This window comes from Plasmodium knowlesi, assembly GCF_000006355.2.
Source record: "Plasmodium knowlesi strain H genome assembly, chromosome: 6".
In the NCBI taxonomy this organism is placed as follows: domain Eukaryota; phylum Apicomplexa; class Aconoidasida; order Haemosporida; family Plasmodiidae; genus Plasmodium; species Plasmodium knowlesi.
Genome location: NC_011907.2, coordinates 789,377 through 815,006, shown reverse-complemented (window position 1 = coordinate 815,006; position 25,630 = coordinate 789,377). Strand labels below are relative to the sequence as shown.

Here is a 25,630-nt window from a genome sequence, read left to right as displayed (position 1 = left end):
TCCGCAGGGTCAGGAAATAACATATAACTTGGCCATATTTTCAAAACGGAAATCGCTATGAGAGGAAAGTGTCCCCTCAATGAGAAAATCTCTCCCACTTGACAACATAACGGAGAAACCCTTTCAACCAAAGTTTGAGCCCCCTTCGATTGGATCAAAAAGTAGTTTCCGCTGATCACTTTGATGAGGCTACTAAATGTGGAAAGAAGGGTGAGACATTGGAAAATACTTTAATGTAAGGGAATTTCTCCTTTTTTTTTTTTTTTTTTTCCGCCCACACGGCATTCCATATGGATGCATATGCAAAGGTAGCACCCCCTTTTTTGTGAATCTACCTGGAGTGGCCTTACCCAGCGGAGAATGCTTGAACGACACACCTCGCGCCATCTTTGATTTTGTGCCCAACGCTCAAGTATACTTGTAAATATTTACTCCGTCGAACATTCTTTGTTGAGTCATTTCCTAACGCAACCATGAGGATCCAAATTAAGGGAGGAATATGGAAGAACTGCGAAGATGAGGTGCTGAAGGCGGCTGTGATGAAGTACGGCCTGAACAATTGGTCTAGAGTTGCGTCTCTTCTGGTGAGGAAGTCAGCCAAACAGTGCAAGGCCAGGTGGTATGAGTGGTTAGACCCATCAGTGAAAAAAACTGAATGGAGTAAGGAGGAAGAAGAGAAACTCCTACATCTGGCCAAGCTATTTCCAACACAATGGAGAACAATTGCACCCATAGTTGGAAGAACAGCCAAGCAGTGTTTGGATCATTATGAATACCTCCTGGATGAAGCAGAAGGGAAGGTATACGACAAGAACAAAAATCCGAGACATTTGCGACCAGGGGAAATAGATCCTGCACCGGAAACGAAACCTGCAAAGGCTGATCCCGTGGATATGGATGAAGACGAAAAAGAAATGTTAGCAGAGGCGAAAGCAAGGCTTGCAAATACCAAAGGGAAGAAGGCAAAAAGGAAGGCCAGAGAAAAGCAGTTAGAACAAGCTAGACGGTTGGCATTGTTGCAAAAAAAAAGAGAGCTAAAAGCCGCAGGAATTGTTTCTACCACCACGGGATACAAAAAAAATGATAAACATAGAATAGATCATGTGAAGGAGATTCTATTCGAAAGAAAACCAGCCAAGGGATTCTTCGACGTGAGTGAAGAGCAGTCACTTACCCATTTCGATGAAAAAAAAGATAACAAATTTAAAAGCATAAAATCAATGGACGTGAATAATATAAATGATGTAGCATTGGGTCCGCACGATGACAATGATGAGGCAGATGCTTCGAGGAAGAAAGGATCGTCCAAAGGTAAACGAAATAATAATGAAGAGAAGGATCTCCTTTCAGCCATCGAAAATTACGACAAGCAGTACAACGAATTGAGTCATCTGAGAAAAAGGGTTCGACTGAATCTACCAGAACCCATTTTAAACGAAAATGAATTGGAAGAAATAATTCAAATAAATAAAGAAGCTAGCTCGTTCAATAAAATTATAAAAGAACAAAATGAAAAGAACAACCAAAACGGATTAGCCGTTAGCAATATTCTCCCAAGTGTGACCAGCTCCCCTTTTATGTTAAACGAGAGGGACAAATTTTCATCCATCGGAACGAACTTTTACAGTAAATCCATTGCCTTTTCAAGCAAACTAGATTTTGGCATACGGCAAGCCGCACAAAGTATTATATCAAGAAATGTGAACGAACCCATCATTGGGATGGGGGATTCCATACAAACAAAGCAGCAGATGAAGAAGAATCAGGGGGGGGAGCAGGTTGAGGATGACGCGCACCATCCCAATGGGGATGATGAAGAAGAGTACTCTCCTATGCTTCACGATGAACCGGAAAATATTGCACAAAATGTGCAAGCAGTGAGAGAAGAAATAGAAAACTCAAAAAAATTGAACCAGAATGAAGTTCCCATCAAAGCGAGAAACCATTTAAAGGAGAAAATTATAAATGACATTAGGAGCTACCAAAAAAATGCAAGTCTCTATGCCCAGTCGTTAATATCTTACAAAATTGGAAAAAATGAAAATTCCGTTTTGGGTGGGAATACTCTGCTAAGCGAATTGTACGATGAGGATTACGAAGAAAAAATTGACAGAGCTAAATTGCTCATAAAATCTTCCCTAGCACATTTGCCAAAAGAATCCAATGTGATTGAGTTACAAATTCCGGAAGAGTTAAATGAAGAGGAGTCGGAAATAAAATATGAACCCGTTCAGGTAGAAAAAGACATGCAAGATATCGAAAAGGAGAAAAAAATGGAGCAACTTAAAAAGGAACAGGAAAGGTTTAATAGCCAAAATAAAGTTATTAGGTGGAATTTGCCAAGACCATATTTCCTTCCCCAAATAAATCTAACCCCATCCGTACCCATGCCTAGCACTCTAGAGGAGGAAACATCAAAAGAGGTGGAAAATGCAGTACTTAGCGAAATGCACCTTTTGATCAGAAATGATATGTTTAATTACCCAATGAAAAATGGCACGCCCATTCAGAAAAGGGTCCCTCTAGATAATGTAGACAAGACGTACATGAGAATGGCCATCCAGTTTGTCCAGGATGAGTTGCAAAATATTACGCCAGCGAATGGTGATGTGGGAAAACTCGAGGAGGAACAGCCAAATGGGTTGAATCCCTCTAATGAAGCCACTACGTTGCCCATCCGCCAACAACACAATGTAGAAACATGGAGCAAAATAAACGAGAAAGTACTCTTCTGCCCCGCGAAAAAATGTTACACGTTTATCGACTGCATGAGCGAACGTGATATCAAAGAAAGTTACAAAAACACATGCGACAAGCTTAACAACTTTATTAAAAAAAATGTTGAGCTATATAAAAAAACAGAAAACAAATACGACATATATACAAAGGGTTATGAGCTAAAAATTAAGGGTTATAAAAAATCCTTCGATTCACAATTCAACACGTATATAAATTATTCAAACGAGAAGGACGCGCTGAACGCTCTGCATGAGCGGGAGAAAGCACATGCCCGTAAGCGCATTCAGGAGGAACGAGAGGAAAACAAAAAAGAAATTGAGTACCACAAGTCTCTCCAGCGGCTGTACGTCGAGCTGCTTCAGGACAACAAGCGTTTGCGGGAGGGAGACACCAGATCGGTTTCCGTCCAGTAGACTAGGTGCAAAAAGGGTGGTGCCGCCTTGGGACATATCATCCAGCGGAGGTGAACTCTAAACCGTATGATATGCCCTAGAACAGACCAAATGGTAATGGCTCTTCCCAGCCAACCGTTTCTTCCCTTTTTTTTTTTTTTTTTTTGTACACTTTGACTTTGTCAACAAACCGCACGTGCTGATGCCCCGCTGCAGCACTTCTCCCACAGAGCAGGCGAACTACCCACCTGCGTAAAAACGTAACTCTGTAAAGGGTGTAGGCCATTCCGACGGGGGAATCTTAATTCCGGATGATAACAGGTATAGGGTTTACACTGCATGGTTATTATTTTCCGACTTATCTGGCGTGCTGATCCGCAATCAGTATACTTTACCGACTCATTGCGCGCGCTTCCTGCCTGAGCGCATAAACCCGCAGACGCAGTTTTTAACCCCACACTGGGGGCACTTGGGTTTCTTCAGAAGCTCCGAATACTCTTGTTCCTCTCCAGAGGAATAGTCAATTATGGCACGTGGCTGCGTATATTTGTAGACATTCATAAAATAATCCTCCCCTTGTTTGCTCTGCTCTCTTTTTCGCAAATTTTGGACAATGTCTTCCTCTTCATACTCCATCCCCTTGTTGGTTTGGATGCTGGACGAGTTCTTGTCACTAGGTTTATCATCTACAATATATTTTGAGTACATGCCTACTTGCCTCTTCTTCTCATATGCATTTGCCGTGAAGGAGCTGAGTTTGGGGTTCATTTTAACCTTCTTATTCATCATGTCCTTCCTTATAAGGACATTTCCAGTGTCAGTTATTTTTATTTCCTTTGGCAAATTATCCAGGTTATATATGTGTTCAGAGTTCGTGTAAAAGGAGGCATTTTCTTGTTTCCTTTTTACGCCTTTGTATAGGTATTCAAGAACTCCTCCTTTTTTCTTCCTTCCCATGGGTGCCCCGCCGATGGGCTGTTCACCATGTCTGTGTTGGTCGCCATCACTGTCATCATAATATACGATACAGTTCCCATCCGTAGTGCCCAAAAAGAGCTGATTTATATGGTCATTAAAATGCGTACATATGATTCCAGCCCCTTCGTATGGCCTCTCATGCACCAAATTGAAAACCTCTCCATACGAGTCGTAAATCCTTAGTGCACCTTTTATGAACTTTTCCGTTTTGTTCGAAGAAGCCACTTCGTTTAGGAACTGCTCCATGTCTTCATCCCCCTGGTAAACCTTCACATAGTTGTTGTCATATAAGTCACCTCCCTTTCTTTTCATTTCATGGGGTGCGTAATTTTTTCCATAAGAATCAGTAACCCCTTGGTCTCCTACGGCACGCTCATTTGCCACCTTATCCATTACAACTTCTTTCCTTTCTTGTGTACCTACCACGAGGTATCGCTCATCACTCCCACAGAAGGACATGTTGCTGTTCTTAAAAATTGTCGGAACACATTCAATGGTTTTAACGCACCTTTGGAGGTTCCTCCTATCCCAATACTTAATGCTGTTATCTAAGCTCCTGGTAAAAAAAAAGTGATCCTGTTTTCTACATGTCAAAATATCCACAACGGAATCAGAATGGGAAATTTCCCTAGGAATGTGTTGCCTAGGTTTTGGGCTATACATATAATCATTGGATATTTTATTTCTCACTTCTATCTGTCCGTTTTCACACCCCAAGATGATGGAATTCCCATCGCGAACAAATTGACAACAGAGAACATTATTTTGCATCATGTTCTTTTCATTTACCACTTTTAAACATTGATGATGAACTAATTCTTTATCAATCCCGTAACAATTGTTTTTCTCCAAGTGCCAAATTCTAACGGTGCTATCTAAACTTCCACTTACGAAGATGCTTTCATTACATGGATGAAAGCGACAACAGTTAACACTTCTGGTGTGTCCCTTCGTTTTATTAACATCGGTAATGTACATATCTCCCCTGATGGTATTCTTCACTATTTTTCCTGTCCTGTCATACACATATGATTTATTTCCATTCGCTACCAGAATTAGGTTACTAGTCGCATCTACTGATGGGATGATGGACCCTTCTGCTAGGCTAATAATTTTGGAGTAGCTTTTTTCCTCCCTGTTCATACTCTGAAATTCATATATGCGGATGCAGTTATCGTTGCCGGTCAGTATGAGGCTACTTCCCTTTCGTACTGTCTTCAGTCCGCTTATATTTTTCTTGTGTACATGCAGAACTTCTTCCTTCATTTTGGCAAATCGCACTTTTGCTCTTCCATTATCGGAGTCATCATCATTGTTGTCATCATCATTGTTGTCATCATCATCCTTACCATCGTCGCTTCCTTCATCGCTTCTTTTATCGCTCCCTCCTGAAAATTCATTGAATTCGTCAGACTCGGAAAATTCCTCTGGGTATTCGTCATCCCCAACAACGTCATCGCTTTGGTTGTTCAACTCGCCTGACCTTCCGTTTAGGTTTTTACCCGCGTCGTTCTCCATCATGCTGGGCAATTCTTCCGTTAAGGGGTGATTCCGTTTTCTTCTCAGTTCTCGTGTGTTAGGGATCCACCCTTCCCGCAGCGCCGCGTAAAAATCGAGCTTTGTCGTGGGTACTTTGTTGCTCTTTTTTTTTTTTTTTTTTTTTTTTCTTATTTCGTTTGGTCTGAAAAAGGACAGTTGAGGGGTCCTCCGGAGGAGAATCGCGCACCCCTTCGTGATTCGCACGCTGCTTTACTATGCCATTTTATATATTTTTTTTTCAATCGGAGCATATTCGCTTCGTTGCATTCGCCACCGCCGTGTTCTTTTATCAAAATTTACCTTTCGCGCGTTCAAAATTTTCCCCATTTTGTAATTTCATTTTTTATTTTCATTTTTTATTTTCATTTTTCTTGGAGAGAAAGCTCCCATTGGATAATCTGCACAGGAAAGTACATCAAACGGCGAATCTCCCAGTGGCAGATGGAAAATTTACCTCCACGTACCGCTGCTCATTATGTTACTTCGCTTTTAGATGCTATTTGCGGCGCCCCTCTTCATTGAGCAAGAATTTTCTGTGAAGCTGATTTGTGGTCCTTTTTTTTTTTTTTTTTTTTTTTTTTTAAGACGCGGAATGGATCACGCTGTCACCACATTCCCTTTGGGGACACATAATCATATCCCTACCTCAGGAAGTAACCCCTGAAGTAGGAAAAGTATTCCAAGTGGATTATCTAAATTTTACATAAAAAAGGGCCATTCTTCCTGGACACACAAAAATCATCTTAGGACACAATTTGATCCTTCAGGTGAGTTGACCTGCAGCCCATTTTTTGCTGGATCATCCAAATGGGATGTGCCATGAGGTTCCTCCAAAAAGATATTAATTACGCGGTTGGAAAACCAACCAATGGGTGTGCCAACATACAGAACAGCGAATGTTCACGCAGTGCATGTACCCATGCCGAACTTCATAGGACACATAGAGGGAATAAATGAATAGCAATTAATGAGTAAGCCAGCTGGGGGTAGTTAATTAGGGAACAGTTAATGAAGACGCAATAAATCTGGGGCGGCGCCGGCGCGCTCAAAAAAATGTTCGCGAAAAAATAAGCGCTAAAAAATTAATTAAACACATTAAAACAATTTGACAGGGGTTAGGGTCGGGAGAACCTTTCAAAAATGAGAACGTAACTTGGGGTGGAACTGGGCAGTTAGTTCTGTGGGTGTATGTGCTTGTCCAAACGGCACATGGAAAACTCTGACTTCAGCGTAATACGTTGATTTACCGCTTGGTGAACTTCCTTACTCGCGCAACGACCTCCGTTCGCAGCTCTTTAACATGGTTATACTGCATCTTCTTACGGGTGGACCCCGCAAAATGTCTGGAGAGAGTGACTAACCACGCCATCGTTGTTGGATGGGCCAATATACTTAGCACATCTCTTAACCTTATCGGAGGCATTACTGGGCGCAACAGAAGTGGGCACTCCCTCGAGCATTTCCATGTCGTTCTCACCATCCCCAATGGCCAAGGCGTTATTCAAATTGATGTTGTAGCTTTCGCAAATTTTCTTCACCCCCTCAAACTTGTTAGTCTTCTGGTGAAATAATTCAATATAATACATAAATGTATTTGCTACGTTAATTTTGTGCCCAAATAAATCCTTGCAGGATTGAAGAATGGAGGAAATGTTTTGCTCATTTAAACACATAAGTACTTTATACACCTTCAACGTTTTAAAAGTTTCTTCATTAATTATTTCAGGAGAGACACTTTCTACATTCATGTAGTTCCTGATTTCTTCATTTATGCTGAAACAGAAAGTTTTGTCTTCCGTGTACCAAATACAGTACTGATCGAATTTTTTTTTTTTCGTAAAATTATGTATGTCCATTTTTAGCTCATCATTAATAATGTGGTCAATTATTTTTTCTCCATTTTCAGCATACGTTATACATCCATTTAGGTATATTCCTGGGAATAGCTTTAAATCGTTTTTTTTTAATTCTTCCCCTATGACCCCTTGTACAGAGAATATAGGTCTCCCAGTGGCAAACACAATTTTTATTCCCTTCTCCTTGGCCTTTATTAATGTTTGCATGTTCAGTGGGGATAATTTATTGTCACTGTTAAGCAATGTTCCATCTATGTCTGTGAAGAGGATTTTTATTTCGTCCTTCAAGTTTTCGCGATTTACATTTTTTCCCGCATGGTCCACTATGTCCAGCATTTTCCCCGTCATTTTTTGTGGTAATTTCCTTTTCTCCGTCGTGGAACAGTTTCGATTCAACAGCGTTGTAAAGTATGCGCGGGATACAGACGTTGCGTGGGGGATAGTTCGTCTACACAGAGGAACTAGCATGTAATGTAAATGAGGTGAAGTATCCACAGTTCTGTAAAAAAAAAAAAAAAAAAAAAAAACTTCTAGCTATTTTTAGTTCCAAAATTTTTGGGAGGGAAAAAAACGCTGCCGTGCGTGCGATATCATATGAGAGCATATGTAGACAACCCCTTATCGCACACTTCAATTATACGTACATATGTACATCTACACGCTTTGCCTTTTCATCAATTGGTTCACATTCTCTTCTTTGAAGGAGCAGTTTTGTCGAGCTAATTCGTCAAATTATTTCCCCATGCCGCTTCCTTCTGCTCAGTTTGCCAATTTATATTTTATTTTATTTTTTTTTAAGCCAAAAAAAAAATGAAAGTTCATTTTTTTTTAATGCAAGGCGAACGGAGATATATATATATTTTTTTTTTCTTTTTTTCTTTTTTTTTTTTTTTTTTTTTTTTTTTTTTTTTTTTCGTATGCATCATCCAGTGGAGAAACGTTTAGGCAGTATTTCTGCAAGATATTACGATTTCACCATTTTGCGTGCGGTGTTTTCGGGGGGCGCACTATCATATGCACGTATTGGGGGAGCATACCCGTTTAACACGCATGAAAGCTCCCGCAGGTGCGCGACCACTTTAAGAGTGGCCCCCTTTTCTACCTCCGCGCGGTGGCCACTCGACGGGCGTTTCTCAAACGTAACACTTAAATTTTGTGGAGCTCTGCTTAATTGAGAAAGGACCATCCTACTTCGTGCCCAAGCTATTTTTTTTACCACTTGGGGAATTTTTCTCCACTTCCCCCTTTGTCCTTCACTTTCTCACGAGTAACTTGTGCACGGAGAAATAGCACTCCAAATTTTGCACTTCATTTGAAATTTCATTTTGTGCATCACACCTTTTTGCGCTTCTTTTTTTTTTTTCTTTTTTTCCTCACCGGCCCAGTGCGCCCCCTTCAACATGGTCAAGCATAAGGACTACAAGAAGAGCGACTTAGTGAGTATCCTGTCCTCGAACGTTAGCAAGGAGAGGAACAAAGCAGTGAAGCTCCTGAAGAAGTTTGAGCCCCTCCCGAGGAAGCACCTGGATAGCAAATTCGACCCCCAAAGTGCAGTTGTGCACAAATACACTTCTTTGAAGGCCTTTATGTAAGGACTGAGGGTGTAAAGGGCACATTTGTTCATGCCTGCGGTGAACGTCCATGGTGGATATTTCCTTATGGTCACCACATGCCTTTTTTCCTGCCTATTTCTACCCCTGCAGGTGCTGGAGGTGCGACAAAGTCAAGCAAACCAATGTCAAGGTTCACTGGGATACTGCAGAAGGTACGAATAGGAGGGATGCAATGAACTGCTCCACATAGCAGCGAAAAAAATGAGAGCATACGTGTGTACCCACCCTCATTAGAAACGTACACCGTTACTTTAACTCACCAACCAACCTCGCAGGACTGAAGGTCATCTGCATCTCATGTCATGGGAATCTGCTCGCAATGAAAGAGGTGGAAAAAGTCAGAAAAGAAAACAATACCAATAAGGAAATTGTAAAAAATTTGAGCAACATGTAGGAAGGAGTACCTAACTTGTGTAACAACTATATTAGACACCGCGTCGTAGACACCTCAGTTCTTCTACGTGGTTATGTGTCTGCCCAATTGTCATTAATCATCAAGTGGTGTGAGAAAGTAAATATCGCTGTCAAGCAACATACAGTATGGTAAAAAAAAAAAAAAAAAAAAAAAAAAAATTAGAGGAAACATGATTTACTCTACATGCTGTTAATATGTGCTAAGAATAATATTTTTTATTTCCATTTTTTTTTTTTTTTTCCGCGTCCCCTGGACCGTTTGTGTTTGTTTCGATTCGTCTTTTTCCTTTTTTTGGTAAACTTGGCGATATAAATATGCCGACATGATCATTCTTCTTCCTCCATTTATTTTAATTAAATCACAAGTGGGGGGAATTTGCACTACCAGAGTTTCACCACGTGCAAAGCGCCCACCAATTGTCTTCACTCGACTGGCGTTGTGCTCTGGGAAAGCATGAGCAAATGTACAGAAAAGAAAAAATATTCCTTTCACGAGTTCAATTCGTGGCATGGAGATTTCCCCACAACGGAATTTAACATAGACCGTACTTCGTTCTAACGGTGTGCGAACCACTTGTTGGTGAAGAAAATGCCATTTCGAAATGGCTAGCTAGATAATTCTTTTTTTTTTTTTTTTTTTTACCTGACTAGTCAGCAATTTTCATTTTGGCTAGCCCACCGATCAGGGAAAGCAGAACGAGTGCTTCGCACACAACCCTGCTTGGGGGGGGATCAGTACGATTTATAAAAAAAAAATAATGAACTACTAAACTTAAAGATGGTGGTGGGCACGACGGGCAAAATTTCAAAGCTGCTACAAAAAAAAATTAGTCTCGGAGAGGAGAGGCGTAAACATGTAACGAGTTACATAACAAAATACGTAGCTCCACGTAAAAAAAAAAAAAAAAAAAAAAAAAAAGGAATAGTGGTACACTATGGCACGTAGGAATATTGTAAAGCGGATGAAAGGTCACTATGGACGTGTGTATGCGGATGTATGTATCGGTAGGCCCGTCGTCCTAACCCACTCAAATCATCAAGGTACATAAAGACACAAGCATGCGGAATATTAAATCATTCAATAAAAATGAATGACCCTGTACTAAGCGGATACCATAATTAACATATAATTCGGTTAAATTAAAAAAGGGCAAACTTTTTTTTTTTTTTCTTTTTTTTAATTACGTACAGAACATTAAAGAGAAATAACGGAATAAAAGGAAACTCACATAAAACGTGGACACGTAAACGGACGAACGTGCAACGGCTAACACAATGCTATTCTCCATGGTGTATCGCTAAGAAGACACGGTGCTGATGAGCTGGAAGTACATATGTATTAGAAAGGAAAAATTAATTAACTCTGAACTTTAAAAGATTAGTCCCCCCTATGAAACGAAAAATATGTGATCAGAGGTGAAGGCACCATATTACTCATCGGTGTGCCGCCTTCTTAAAGAATTCGTACATTACTTGATGGGGTTGGCTATTCGGAATGATGTATAACAAAATGGGACAGCGGAAGATAAACTGGTGAACTGATGGGCTAATAGCCAAATGAGCTGATGAGATGATGCCCGGCAAGTGTGCTTGGAAAAACTAGGCGAAGCGTTCCCCAGGTCTTCAATATTTGAAAGTAAATCATCGCTTGGGCTCCAAAACATACAACATCTTGATACTTAAAAAGGAGCATCATTGAGGCTCGCCTGTTCCTCGTCTAATAATCATTTGAATCATTCTTTATATTATACTTTTCGAAAATCTACACGCATCCACACAAACAAAAACTGGTATTTATATATGCGCCTGTTCAACTTAAGGTGAACACACCCTGCACACACAACTAATGATTACCCCCCCATATTTACGTCACTTAGTTGCGCTTTCTAATCTTAATTTGGGGGCCACGTGTTCGTCCCTTATTACTATTCGAACCCGAGGCATCTGTATATAGACGTAAGCCAAATCCGGTGTTACCGCTCGAAGGATTTCTGTAAACTCGGGTGGAGCTGGAGATTTTGCCAGAATCCCTATTTTTAGGGGAAGTGTACTTCTTACTGGGGGAAGACTCTTTATTAGATGTAGACATTTCCCCTGCATCCGAAACATTGGTAGATGCAGAATCATTATTCTTCACTGGTATTTCCTCAGATACCATTTGAGGGGTATCCTTAATTCCAACCTTTTCGTATTTCACTGGGACAATGGGGGGTTCTATGCCTGTTTCATAAAATTTGTTCCATTTATCCTGTGAAGAAATTCCAGAATTCTTATTGCTGCTCGAAGAACTTGTTGTTTCGTCACTATTTACATTTTTTGCATTATAACCCGACTCAATCTCATTAGTTTTTCCAGAAAATTCAGATTGCTCATCGTCGCTAATTGGAGTATCTATCAAAGCATCCTCCAATTTCAGAGGACGATGATTGTCATCCAAATTTTCTTCTAATACAGATTCGGAGAAGTCTTTTGATTCTGGAGTTAGTGTATCATTCGTTTTATCAGTTACATTCTCAATGCTCGAAAGATCCTTATCCATAAAGATCTCTTTATTAGATGTAGGCACTTCCTCTACATCCAAAATATTGTTAGATGCAGAATCATTATTCTTCACTGGTATTTCCTCAGATACCATTTGAGGGGTATCCTTAATTCCAACCTTTTCGTATTTCACTGGGACAATGGGGGGTTCTATGCCTGTTTCATAAAATTTGTTCCATTTATCTTGTGAAGAAATTCCAGAATTCTTATTGCTGCTCGAAGAACTTGTTGTTCCGTCACCATTTACATTTTTTGTATTATAATCCGAATCAATCTCATTAGTATTTCCAGAAAATTCCGATTGCTCATCGTCGCTAATTGGAGTATCTATCAAAGCATCCTCCAATTTAAGAGGACGACAATTGTCATCCAAATTTTCTTCAAATACAGATTCAGAGAAGTCTTTTGATTCTGCAGTTAGTGTATCATTCGTTTTATCAGTTACATTCTCAATGCTCGAAAGATCCTTATCCGTAAAGATCTCTTTATTAGATGTAGACACTTCCTCTACATCCAAAATATTGTTAGATGCAGAATCATCATTCTTCACTGGTATTTCCTCAGATCCCATTTGAAGGGTATCCTTAATTCCAACCTTTTCGTATTTCACTGGGACAATGGGGGGTTCTATGCCTGTTTCATAAAATTTGTTCCATTTATCTTGTGAAGAAATTCCAGAATACTTATTGCTAGTGGAAGAACTTGTTGTTCCGTCACCATTTCCACTTTTTGCATTATAACCCGACTCAATCTCATTAGTTTTTCCAGAAAATTCAGATTGCTCATCGTCACTAATTGGAGTATCTATCAAAGCATCCTCCAATTTCAGAGGACGATGATTGTCATCCAAATTTTCTTCAAATACAGATTCAGAGAAATCCTTTGATTCTGGAGTTAGTGTATCATTCGTTTTATCAGTTACATTCTCAATACTCGAAAGGTCCTTATCCGTAGAGAACGGTTCTATTTCTACTTCTGCATCGCCGATCTCGAGGCTGGGGGGTTCTGCTACTGTCTCCTCGATGTTAAGCGGTTTGTTGTCAGTTGGTTCGTTTTTCATCCTATCGCTTATGATTGCCTGGGCGTCCACCTTTTCGCTCATGGAGGTTTCCGTGTGGATACCTTCGCTTGGGCTGCTTGTCTTTTGAGTAACTTCTTCGCTATCCCCCTTGATCTCAACCTTCTCAACCTCGGATTTGTTCATCAGCAAAATGGGCTCTTCTTTTTCCTTCCCTGACCTTTCAGATTCAACTTCTTGCACATTTTCCAAGGAGTTTTTTTTTTTCTTTTTCATATACATTCCTATGCCTACCCCAGTTGCTATAACTGTTGCTAGTGCTAGGATGGAACCTATGGAATACAGGATAATTTTTTTCCTCCTGCTTCTCCTCATTTGCATTTTATTCTCCATGGACTTCAATGCATGCAGTGACCCCACAGTGGGTTGGTGAGGTTTGTGGGACAGACATGGTATGAAACAGCACGATACGAGAAGCAACTGGAAAAGAAAAAAAGCGTTGTATATTCTCATTATGGAAAACGGATAGGTGGAATGTGTGTCTTCGGTATGTGTATCTCCTCAGTCACGGGCAACGTGTGAGAGGGTAATTATAGGTAAATTTCAAATACGGAGGTACTAGTGCTTCTTAGCACGTGTATGTAAGATATCAGCTCTAGGGGCAATCACACCTGCCGCTCAGAACTTATAATTAGGGAATTGTTTTTAAGCGGAATTTAGAAAGGCGGTAATTTTTTTTTTTTTTTTTTTTTTTTTTTTGTTCGATTTTTTCGATTAAAGCGACATATTGTTTCTACGCGCTTCTGTCAACGCGGTAGTTTTCTATTTTTTTTCTTCCCCCCTTTATGGCGTTTTTTGCTGAATGTTCGGCGCACAAATGTTTGTATGCCTCAATATCTTTTAAGTTGCACATACAACGATGGCAAAGTTTTAAATATGCTTCTGTGATAATAAAATATAGCGGGAATATAAAATGAGAAAGAAAAAAACATAAAAAAATAAAAAAATAAATAATTAAAAAAAAAAAGATAAAAAGAAAAAAAAAAACTAAAAAAAAAAAAAAAAAAAAAAGATGAAATATGAGCAGAAAAGTACAATTTTTTTTTTTTCTCTCATTTGTGTCGAAATGCAAATTTAAGGAGTAAATTATTTGCACATTTGATACTTTTTCTTTTGATTTATTTTTCCCCCCTAGTTTGTCAATCTATACATAGGGGAAAAAAATGCATAAAAAAAAAAAGGGTAAAAGTGCTTAAAAACAAGGGGGAAATAAATAGGTACATATGATAGTTCACATAAACTTGCTTATGTGCTTAGCAGCCTTTGGAAGAGTTTATGATACGCTAGGAGTGGGAATGCAATTTTTTTTTTTTTTTCCCATTTATGTTCATAAATTTAGCGCATTGGACAATGGCTATGATCCATTGCCTCCGTCAGCTGTACACACACATAGGCCGGTAACTCCAAAAGGGTAATCAAATGCTATGAATACGGGCCTGAGTTAAAAAAAATCGTACCTTCCTATTCCCCATTTGGATATATGGCATGAACAGGTGTGCCGTCTGGTGGGGGATGATATACGTAACGGGCTCAATGCACCCTGTCATCGGGTGATCCCGTGTTGGCAGTTGAGCTGAGGAACTTTGCCGGGGAATTCCCACGCACGTCAAACCAAAATGGAAGCAAAGGGAATGCAAATGGCAAGGAGAGGAGGGGAACGTGCACAAGAGCATAAACGTATGACCACTCACAATTATCCACATCTTTGATCTCAGACAGACTTGGAGTATATGTCTACTCGAAGGGAAAATAGTATGGGAAAAAAAAAAAAGAAAAAAAAAATGCGGAGAAGCCAAATTCGCTTAACAAGCTAATTCCCCCATTTTGAATTACCCCCCCACGGCACAGAGGCATTTTTCCTTTTACTCCTCTGTGGCGTGTCTTCCTGAATTGGACCAGCATATGGGAATGTGCGCGCACGACTTAACGGGTCTCACGACATTACATGTATATGCATATGTATGTACATATATATATTATTATATATGTGTGTGCCTGATGTGCAAGGGGAAAATCCCCATTGGCTCTTTCCCTCCCCGCGTGGTAACTCCCATGCAAACATCCCATTAATTGGACAAAAAATAAGATAAAAAAACTACTTCCCTTAGCATGCAACTATTCTATCGTTATAAATTGTACCAATTTCGACTGGGCCAAACGGATAAAGATGTGACAATTTCGGCTCTTTGCCATAGTGAAAATTTTTTATTTTTTTTTTATTTATTACTTTTTTTTTCCAACCCCATTTGCCAACTCAAGCGCCTCTTCTTCACACAACATACCAGAAAAGTAGTATTTAAAAATGACACTCGACTGGTGAATTACAAAGTTTTCAAGCGCCCAACGAGGTGCCATATTGCTACACCAGCGTTCATGTAGTAACTGTCCATCCCGTTAAGTTTTTCACCAAAGGGTAATATACAACTGAGGTTGTTCCTAAGATAATTTGTGCATCCCACTGCGGTCAGCTTCCTTCTGTCGGGAGCATCATTTAGTAAACATTCATTATATGGAGATGTTGTGTGTAAAATTTTCACAGTAAATGGGTGAGTTAACAAACTCCTGCAGATATAGGATACCCAATAATGTATATGCACATATTATACACGTACCTAACCACATACCGATGTGTGCAAAAAGACAACTTCAAGGAATGCATCCGTCCAAACCTTTCGACGAGTGACATAGACCATATGCCAACCTTCACTAATATTGCTACTACGCGATGGCTATATTTTTTTTTTCATCCTTCCCGCCTGTTAATTTACATTTTCTCTAAATTGAGCGCGCACATTTGGGAGTTACCCATTGAATAATCATTAGCAGGGGTGTAAAGGTTTAAGTTGCAAGCTGAACGGTTGGCCTCCCCATTTGGGAACACCCACGATAGGGGGAATATCATGCCAGTTGGAAAGATGTAAACCTTTTAATATATGTTCTCTATGCTCTTAGAAATGGATAATCAAATTGACTACATATATTTTCATATTTGTATAGCACGGAATGAATTCATTTTAATACGTTTTTTTTTTTTTTTTTTTTTTTTTTTCCCCGCTTTGAGGTGTGAATTTTAACGAACGGATATTTCACTCTTCCTTTGAGTGGCACGAGTACGATATGAAAAAGTGCGTACGTGCGTTTTTTCCATGTGTGTAATGTCACCTTAAGAAGGAATATGCAAGGAAAAGAGAGGAAGGTTTAAATCCCTCCTCTTCTGCACAGTTAGGATAATGGTTTTCAAAATGGGCAAGTAAAATGAAGCGTTCAATGAGGTGTAATTTTCCCTTCCAGGTACATACATGATATATACATATATAAATCGTCCACACAAAAGTGGAAAACCCTCTAATTTGATTATAATCTATGACTACGCTTGTCGTACGCATTTTTTTGTCGAATGCACAACAGGAACATTCATACATTTTTACATTTTTACATTGAGAGAGGGATGGAAAGTGACTGAATAGAAAAGAAGAAACTGTTAAGAGGGAATTTTTTACATCTCTCGTACGACGCAGCTGCCTATACACGAAAATCGCCCCTCGCCCATTCGATCAAACTATAATAAAGAAAAACGTGCCCCCTGATGTGCTCTTTCACTGGGAGGTTCACCGGCGCTACCTCTTCTCCCTTGAGAAATTTGATCATTTTATAACAGGTGCTCCGTTATACATATATTTGTAGAGAAGCGCTGTTAAAGTAATAATTTCTTGCGCCCTCACTTTTGTCGTGTGGATTCATGAATTCAAGGAAAATGCATAAGAGCGCTTACGCGTTCGTGAATTTGCCCCTTTTATAATATATGACGACATGGGCCACCGACTGGCAAAATCCCCCCCGACAGCCAGTCCATGTGCACCCGTCGGAATCTGTAATAATGATACATACGTACAAACTATAAATGCGCTTATTTATGCATACCTACCTTTTATATGCACCTTCGTCCCCTTGGGTGTAACGCTGAGGGTTGAACTTCCCCCCGCCTCTTTTTATAATAAGCCCCATGATAAGGGGATAAAAGGATGAATAAATTTACGTATATGGGAGAAAAGTCGAATACGTGGTGACTGACTTCACTGTTCGGGGAAAAAGTATAAAAATGTATCAAACTGGGAAATGCGAACGGAAAAACAAAAAAAAAAAAAAAAAAAAAAAAAAAAGGGGGGAAATGCCTGTATACCGTTGGCAACATAACTATTTTATATATTAAAAAAAAAATCAGCCTACTTCGCGCTGCCGGTACGATGCGCATACAATATATATGTGTATGTAATGTTTTTTCGGCATGAGCACTTTTAGAGCTGCCCTTCGTTCACTGCACCTCCTTGTATATGTCACGCTCAAGGGAAAGGTAATATACCACTTTATTTTACGTACATGTAAGCAGGCGCTCTACGTGCATCTGGGACTTGTGCCCCCTGAACCAAGAGTTCCTAGCAATGTAGATGCCAACCATCCGTACATGCTTTGTATGTTCGTTGCCCCCCAAGGGGATGAGTACTATCATCCTTCATCCATTTCTGCGCCATTATGTGGTATGGGGATTAATTCCCCCCCCCTATATTAGCACAGCGCTCTGGTTCCTTATATGTGAGCACTTGGCGACGCGACTAAGCTAGCATAGTCATGCCTGGGCCCGTGGACAGTCGGTCAGTGGGCGCTGTGCGCAACGGGGAAAGTGCTAATTCCCCGTGTTGGCAGAAGAGGATAGTGCGGGCGTATATCTATATAAATTTATATGTAAATATATATCATAGCAGAAATGTATAAAATATCATCGCATCGCCCCATTATTTGGGCATTTCGCTCCCACGCGCGCGGAAAATCCCTGTGCCATCGCGTTCCTGTTTATAGGGGAGGTACGTTATATTATTTTCTATGCTAAGCAAAAATACGTGAAACGTGAACGTAAAAAATTGAGAATGCGGCATCACGTGAAGGGAGTACAGTATTGTGGTAAGAGCGCATACGCAGCGCGGTGGGATATAAAAAAAAAAAAAAAAAAAAAAAAAAAAATTAATATTAAAAAAAATTTATCCCAATATAAAAAAATAAAATGCGCAAATTCGCAAATTAGCAATTTGGTACATTAACAATCAACGCAAAATTAACATTTAAGTACAAAAAAAATTCCAACCTCTTGAAAACCAATTGACCAATCAAACAAACCAAAACCAACCCACGCAAGCGAACGATAATTCTTCAAAAAACATTTCCCCATACAAAAGCCATACAAGGAAAAATTATATTGTAACTTTCGACAGTCGAAAATTTATTCTCCCACAAAAGTGAATAAAACGTTCGAACGTTTTTATTTTTATGCTCCTGTGAAGCTATTTTCTCACCTGTTACGTTACTGTAAACACGTATATAACAGTCACTGGCACTTCGGAACTTTCCAAGCGTTTAAAATACTCGCAGATTTACCAAGCAAGAAGGAATTAAGAAAACGTACATTTTATGACGTGTAAAACCTGCCAACGCTGTGCTACCTTTTTTGTTGTATAATTACGTACTCAATTTCATACGAACGTTGTTTCATACATTAATGCTCAGTTAAATAGGCTCAGAATTTTTTACAAAAGTAGAACTTTCTCAAAGAGCAAAATTAAAAAAAAAAAAAAAAAAAAAAAAAAAAAGGAAAGGAAAGGAAAGGAAATAAATTGAATAAAAAACAAAAACAGCTGTTCAGTGCGTCCCCTGAGGGTTAAGATTTTATAAAAACACATATCCATTTTTTACGTATGGATTAACACCCACGAGTTAAACTTCGTTAACCTGCTTCAACTTGCTTAAACCTTCATGTACCTACAAAGATCCCATTGATGAGACAAAAGGTCCGTACCGCATACCCAAAGTGAAGAGACAAAGAGCAGCGAAGCCAACATCATTTTCCCCCCAAGTGAAAATCCTTCCAATCACAATAACTGCCACCCACGTGTGAACGCAGATATAAAGGGAACCATTCCCTTCCATAAATATTGACAACTGCAATTGCACAGTAAAGTAGACGGATCCTCCCCGAGCTATGCCCATACATATGCATGCATGCCCCTTCGGATATGTATATGTCCCCCTATGACACCCCCAGATGAAAATATACCCCAATGAGAGGATTCACTCTTCCTATGAATATATATATATAAATTTATGTTACTATGATTTTCAATAAATCAATTTTCCGAAGAAACCAACAAAAAAGAAGAGTCAGGTTGATCATTTTTGCCTGTTCCAATGTAAATGAGGGAATACCCTAGCATATGCTGAATGTACAAGTCGACACATAAGGGGAAGAGCACTCTTTCCTAATCGGATTTCATACATAGATATAAGCAGATATGCATATATATGAACTTATAAATTTATAGATATAATTACATATATCCCTGTGCAATAAGACAGACAGTTAGTTCCACATTTATTATAAACTGCAAGACAGAACAGATCTACTACAGTGTGTAGGAGTTATATATACAGATTAATCACTCACCCTTTTTCAAAATTCCTCCCGGAGATCCCCGCTCCGATTTACGTAGTGTTTTTTTTTTATATGCATAGTGCTAATATAGCAAAATTCCTATTAATTGAAGAAAGGCAAAGAAGGAAAGCCCCTCTTGGCTGGCCACCACCAGATTCTCCCTATTCATAGCATCCCCGTACCCCCCACCAGGCCCTCCCCCTCATTTAGTCGCAGCACAGCCATTTGTAATGTGTCGAGTGTGTGGGTAGCAGAGGAGAGTAGGCGAACCGGAGTACAGGAGAATTGGACCTAGCTGACGCGGAGAAGCGAAGAGGCTAAAAGGAATAGGCAACAGGATAGACGTGCGTTGCCCCCACCCCCAACCCCCCAGCAGCACAAATCCATCATGGGTTAACATGCAAGAAGGAGAAAACACATACACAGTTCATGCAGCCAGAGATAGTTAAAACAAGTGAACAGGGAGTGCAAAACTCGTATACCCCCATATACGGTTATATGAATGCGCGCAAAAATATTTTCTAACCCCACCCCCCCAGTTGTAACAGCCCTCAGACAGTAAATAAAAATCATGTTTCGATGCATATGTGAGGAAGGAAGGACGAGTCTACTTAGCGCAAGAAGTTGAAGGATACCCCCTCAAGCGATATCCCATTTTATGTAAATTACAAGGCGTTTTTTTTTTTTCTTCTTCTTTTTTTTTAGCAAATATATATATATACATACGTATTACTCATACAACCCCTTTTGCGCCCTTCCTCGACGAAAGCATACTACGTGAAGAAGATATTATCATGTAGAGCGCTACATGTACACATACATATAGGCATATATATATATGTATGGACGAACCTCCCTAGCTGTGCATATGTAATTATCCCTGCATATGCACACATTACGTTCATGTTGACGGAAGAAGGCAAAGAATTCAAGAGAGAGCACCCCTCCGTTACCCCCCACCCGCTTCCGCGCACAATTTTGTATTAGTCAAAATCTCCTCGATAAGTTATACATACAATAGAAAGCACAATTTGCTGTAGCCCCAAGTAAATTATTTTTTTTTTTTCCACGATATTTTCCCCAGTTTTGATATATTTTTTTTCGTATTTTATCTGTCTCTGCGCTGTATATATCCCCCGTTGCCATTACAAGTTGATGAAAAAAAATAAATAAAAAAGAAGAAGAGGACAAATTTTAGTCAAGTAAAGTACGCAGAATTGGAGAACACATTTTCACTCTTTTGTGGAGACTAACCCGAATTGAAGCAGAAAAGAAGAGAAAAAGAAATTTTTTCCCTCGTGAGGATATACCCATTTGGATCCCACCATCAGTACGATCACCTCGTTATAGGAGAGACTTTACCTAGCATACGTTAATTTAGCTAAGCATACCCTACTGTTACCACCGTGAAACAAGAGGGCTTTTTCCAACACGTGAGATTTTATAAACTCAGCATAACATAAACATTTCGCTTAACAAAAATGAACGTCTTTGAAGGAATCGAAAAGAGAATTATAATCAAGCTGAGGAAGGAATGTTTTGAAAAGAAGAAAATTTCCTCCCTGTTAGACATCTCCAGAGAATTATGGGAGGAAAAGCTAAAGCATATCGGATGCAGCATCGTTTCAGAAATAGAAGAAGATGCCAACGCACCAATAGAAGAAAGGTGCAGAGTTTATCTGCTCTCAGAAAGTTCTCTGTTTATCTACAAAGATATGGTGTTCATAAAAACATGTGGAAAAACCAAGGTATTGTTTTTCATTCCTTTTCTGGTGGATATATTAATGCTCAAATTAATGAATCAATATGCTTTGAAGACAGATGGAATGTACGACGAAAATTTTCTTTCCAAAAATGACCTGAACAACGTTGTAGAATTCATTGGGGAGAACTTCGAATACGCATTCTTCACACATATGAATTACCAGAACAAGACGAAGGATGGTTACTACGAACAGGAGTATCCACACAAGTCTGTTGAGGATGAGAAAATATTCTTCCAGTTTTTCTTCAAGAATTTTCAATTTGCCAACACACCCCTACCGCATGGGAGAAATCACTACATCTTCTTTGCGCAGGTCAGTGATGTGATGAGCGGTGCAGCTAATGGATCCGCGAACGGGGCGGTCCCTTTCTCCCCTAGCACTCACAAGTTCTGCTCCGAAATGCATCTATTTGGAATTAACAAGTACAATGAGAGGGCCAAGTTTCACGAACTGTACTTGAACGAAGACTCCCTAAGCATATTTCAACCGAAGGGAGAGACACAGAAGGTTTACGAAGAGAATGAAAAAACGGAAATATGCTGTAGCGAGAATTCATATGATTACGCTGAGTGCTCCTCAAAAAGCACTACGAATACTAGTGCCCACGTCAAGGGCACCATGACTCCATTTCCAAATGCAGAGGATATGGGCTACTACGGTCATTCCCGCAAAGAAGCGTTTCCCAACTTCCACTCGAAAATTATCGACATGAGTGATAAGAACTTGAATGAAGGGCTCAATGATGACACCATATCCTACAGGAATGAAGAATCCCCACATGGAGGTAGCTCGAGAATTGCCTGCGCCAGCGAAGGTGCGAATCTACACATTCTGTCTTCCACATTGAGCGAGAACAAATTCATGCAAAAGCAAGTCGCACAGGAAAGTTCAGTCGCAAACATGCAAGGCGAATTACATACTTTGGATGGAAGAACACAAAGAGATGTTAAAGTTGAACAAAAGGGAGAGAACGACAGCGGCAACAACCCATATCTAAAGGAATATTACATGCCAAATGAATCCATTGTGAAGGATAAAGAAGTAGGAAGAAGAGACGGAAACGGAGGCTTTGTTTTCACCACATCATCACAGTGTAGCTCCAATGGCAGTAATGTAATTCACTTAAAGAACGCCTGCTCCAGTTTGAACAGTTTCAGTGTCTTGGATAACTGCATTAGGGTTGGAGGAACAGAATTATCCTCCGTTGTGTCTTCACCTAGAAGTACCCAACATATGAAACCGATGGAGAACCCCAAATCACAGGTCTGCGTAAAAGAAATAGATACGAATTTGTACGAATGTTCCAGTGTACAAGGTAATAAGGAGAAATTCCTTTATAACGAATTCTACTTCACGCCATGTGGCTATTCGTGCAACGTGTCACAGAAGAACAATTATTTTTGTGTTCACTACTCGCCGGAGGATTTGGTGTCGTACGTCTCGGTAGAACTTGCAAGTGACTTGCGAAACGACAGCTTTATCAAGTTTATGGCGAATCAGCTGAGTTTTTACGGAGCAAAGGTTTTTTACCTCGTGAATTATCATTACAATGTTGAAGGAAATGGCAATGGAAATCATCCGGGAGGAATGTTCTCCAAGTCAGAGGCAACACTTCTGCAGAGAAATCTCTCTAACAACATTGTATTGAACAACGAGCAATATTATGCTATCCTCTGCATGAAGGAACTTACCGTGGGTTTCCTCAAAATGCAATATTTCGTGTACGAGTTGAAAAGTGTGAAGGATGTTAAAGGAATCAATCTTCATCTGCCGATTGGAAAGAAGGAAAGTGAAAACAATTTTGCTGTGACGCCTCTACCGAACCATGTAGTGAATGATATGTACACGTATAGCTACCTATTCTGCAAGCAAAACCAAGTGATGGTGGTTGATATGGGTACAGAATTGGAGAATAGCAATGGAGGAGTGGAACCGAGCACCCCCTACAGAAACAGTGACACCAGCTCCTGTAGAAACTTGTCAGAAGATTCTCTAATTTTGAATCAAGGGGGCACAACCAAGTATGGCGACCAATTGAAGGAAATGAAAATTCCACTTATCTCCACAGGCGTTTTGGAAAGTACGTCAAGCAATGCAGACGGTGGAAAGGAGAGCACATCCCCTACCAACAGAATAGAAACAACTCAAACGAATGAAGAAGAATGTCCAGAGAAGAAACACCAAGATGATATGATAAACTACTATCGAAAAAACAAAATCGAAATGTTCACGTTGAATAGAATTCTAAATGATGATATAGATACATCAGTTGTATGTATAAATTTAGAAAAAATTTTGGTCCAGTACATCCGTTTTAAAAAGAATCTACCAAGTGTAACTCCTTTCTATTCTGTTAAAAGTAATAATGATGACATAGTGCTTAAATTCTTATATGGGTTGAACTGCAATTTTGACTGTGCCTCTGTTGGAGAAGTTAAGAAATTGACTACGTTACTTCCGGATATCGCCAGAGAAAGAATAATTTTTGCCAACACCATAAAAAGTATCAACTCCCTGATCTATGCAAAGAATGAAAATATAAACCTCTGTACCTTTGATAACATAGAAGAATTGAAGAAGATTCGCAAATATCATCCGAAATGTTCTCTCCTACTGCGTATCAATGTGGATTTCAAGAATTACAAATCCTATATGTCTTCGAAATACGGAGCGAATGAACACGAGTGGGAAAATATACTTGCCTTTGGAAAGGAGCATAACTTAAATATCATCGGGGTTTCCTTTCACGTTGGTAGCAACACCAAGAACCTCTTCGACTACTGTCAAGCCATTAAATTGTCCAGGGACGTTTTTAACATTAGCAAAAAAATGGGATACAATTTTGAAATTCTAAACCTAGGGGGGGGATATCCAGAAGAATTAGAATACGACAGTGCGAAAAAAAATGAAGAAAAAAAATATTGCACGTTGAATGAAGCCGAATTAAAGAAAGATATACAGAGCTTCCTTAATGAAAAGTGCGTGATGAAAACCAAGTATAACTTTTACAACTTTGAGAAAATAGCACTTGCCATTAATATGTCAATTGAACACTATTTTAAAGATATAAAGTCGACGCTGCGAATTATTTGTGAACCTGGAAGATATATGGTTGCTTCATCTAGCACTCTGGCTGTTAAGGTTATTGGAAAAAGGCACCCCACGTTCCAGGGGATTAGGCTCAGAGACATGAAGGGCTTGGATCCGCTTCATTTTGCCAAGAGGGGCGCGCAATCCACGGGGGGGGATAGCGCAAAAGCAAACGTCGACGAAACCAACATGGGTGAAGGGGTTACCACTGGGGGGTATGACAACCATGTGAACAGCAACCAAGGGGGAAAGACCGACCAAAAGGAGGGGGCAAACGGAGTTGTCACCCAAATGGAGAAGAAGGAAAATGCTGAAAATGCAAATAACGCGGAAGATCTACTGCATCTGAGCCACAGCAACCTGAGCGAAAACCTAAAGTGCAGCAGCAATTCCAAATTAGGAAATATAACAAACATAAAGAAAAAGGTGGTGAGCATTAATGACAACCGATACAACTACTACTCCTACTACGTGAGCGACAGTATATACGGATGCTTCAGTGGAATCATATTTGATGAGTACAATAGATCTCCAGTATTTGTAATTCGAAACCAAGGAGATAACAGTACGACATCTGAAGAATTGGCAACTTCACCTCTATATTTGGCAAATATCTTTGGACAATCTTGTGATGGATTAGACATGATCACGTCAATTACGTACCTACCAGAATGCTACATTAATGATTGGATCATTTATGAATATGCTGGAGCGTACACGTTTGTTAGCTCGTCCAATTTTAATGGTTTTAGATCATGCCAAAAGGTGTACATTTTCCCCCAAAACTCCTTTTCCTTTCTCAAGTGAGAGGTTCCGCTCCGGGCGCGTGTAAAAAAACTGAATGCTGGGTACAGCCTTATGTGGGGGAGGCACACGAAGGTACCAATGGGGGCCGGAGAGGGATTCGGAACCGTCTTCTTGAGGCCAGGCGTAGCGAGAAATTAGGGGGAAAAAAGAAAAAAAAAATGGCATATCTGAGAAGGCAAAAAAAAAAATGGCATATCTGAGAAGGCAAAAAAAAAAATGGCATATCTGAGAAGGCAAAAAAAAAAATGGCATATCTGAGAAGGCAAAAAAAAAATGGCATATCTAAGAAGGCAAAAAAAAAATGGCATATCTGAGAAGGCAAAAAAAAAATGGCATATC

The 25,630-nt window shown here is 39.7% G+C and overlaps 6 protein-coding genes across 6 annotated transcripts; 3 read left to right on the top strand and 3 right to left on the bottom strand.

Moving 5' to 3' along the window:
- Window positions 1-473: 473 nt before the first annotated feature.
- Window positions 474-3,152, top strand: PKNH_0618400 (pre-mRNA-splicing factor CEF1, putative; the record flags this gene model as incomplete). The annotated part of the gene is made up of 1 exon (XM_002261819.1): window positions 474-3,152. One exon carries the CDS (start codon window positions 474-476, stop codon window positions 3,150-3,152), a length of 2,679 nt encoding a protein of 892 aa, XP_002261855.1.
- A 378-nt stretch (window positions 3,153-3,530) lies between these two features.
- On the bottom strand, window positions 3,531-5,630 carry PKNH_0618300 (WD repeat-containing protein 70, putative; the record flags this gene model as incomplete). Its single annotated transcript, XM_002261818.1, has 1 exon — window positions 3,531-5,630. The coding sequence occupies one exon, from the start codon at window positions 5,628-5,630 to the stop codon at window positions 3,531-3,533; it is 2,100 nt and encodes a 699-aa protein (XP_002261854.1).
- Window positions 5,631-6,967: 1,337 nt separating this feature from the next.
- On the bottom strand, window positions 6,968-7,840 carry PKNH_0618200 (haloacid dehalogenase-like hydrolase, putative; the record flags this gene model as incomplete). Its single annotated transcript, XM_002261817.1, has 1 exon — window positions 6,968-7,840. The coding sequence occupies one exon, from the start codon at window positions 7,838-7,840 to the stop codon at window positions 6,968-6,970; it is 873 nt and encodes a 290-aa protein (XP_002261853.1).
- A 1,064-nt stretch (window positions 7,841-8,904) lies between these two features.
- On the top strand, window positions 8,905-9,511 carry PKNH_0618100 (uncharacterized protein; the record flags this gene model as incomplete). The annotated part of the gene is made up of 3 exons (XM_002261816.1): window positions 8,905-9,092; window positions 9,208-9,269; window positions 9,393-9,511. 3 exons carry the CDS (start codon window positions 8,905-8,907, stop codon window positions 9,509-9,511), a joined length of 369 nt encoding a protein of 122 aa, XP_002261852.1.
- Window positions 9,512-11,404: 1,893 nt separating this feature from the next.
- PKNH_0618000 (early transcribed membrane protein) lies at window positions 11,405-13,603 on the bottom strand (the record flags this gene model as incomplete). The annotated part of the gene is made up of 1 exon (XM_002261815.1): window positions 11,405-13,603. The coding sequence occupies one exon, from the start codon at window positions 13,601-13,603 to the stop codon at window positions 11,405-11,407; it is 2,199 nt and encodes a 732-aa protein (XP_002261851.1).
- A 7,506-nt stretch (window positions 13,604-21,109) lies between these two features.
- On the top strand, window positions 21,110-25,291 carry PKNH_0617900 (S-adenosylmethionine decarboxylase/ornithine decarboxylase, putative; the record flags this gene model as incomplete). The annotated part of the gene is made up of 1 exon (XM_002261814.1): window positions 21,110-25,291. The coding sequence occupies one exon, from the start codon at window positions 21,110-21,112 to the stop codon at window positions 25,289-25,291; it is 4,182 nt and encodes a 1,393-aa protein (XP_002261850.1).
- Window positions 25,292-25,630: the final 339 nt, after the last annotated feature.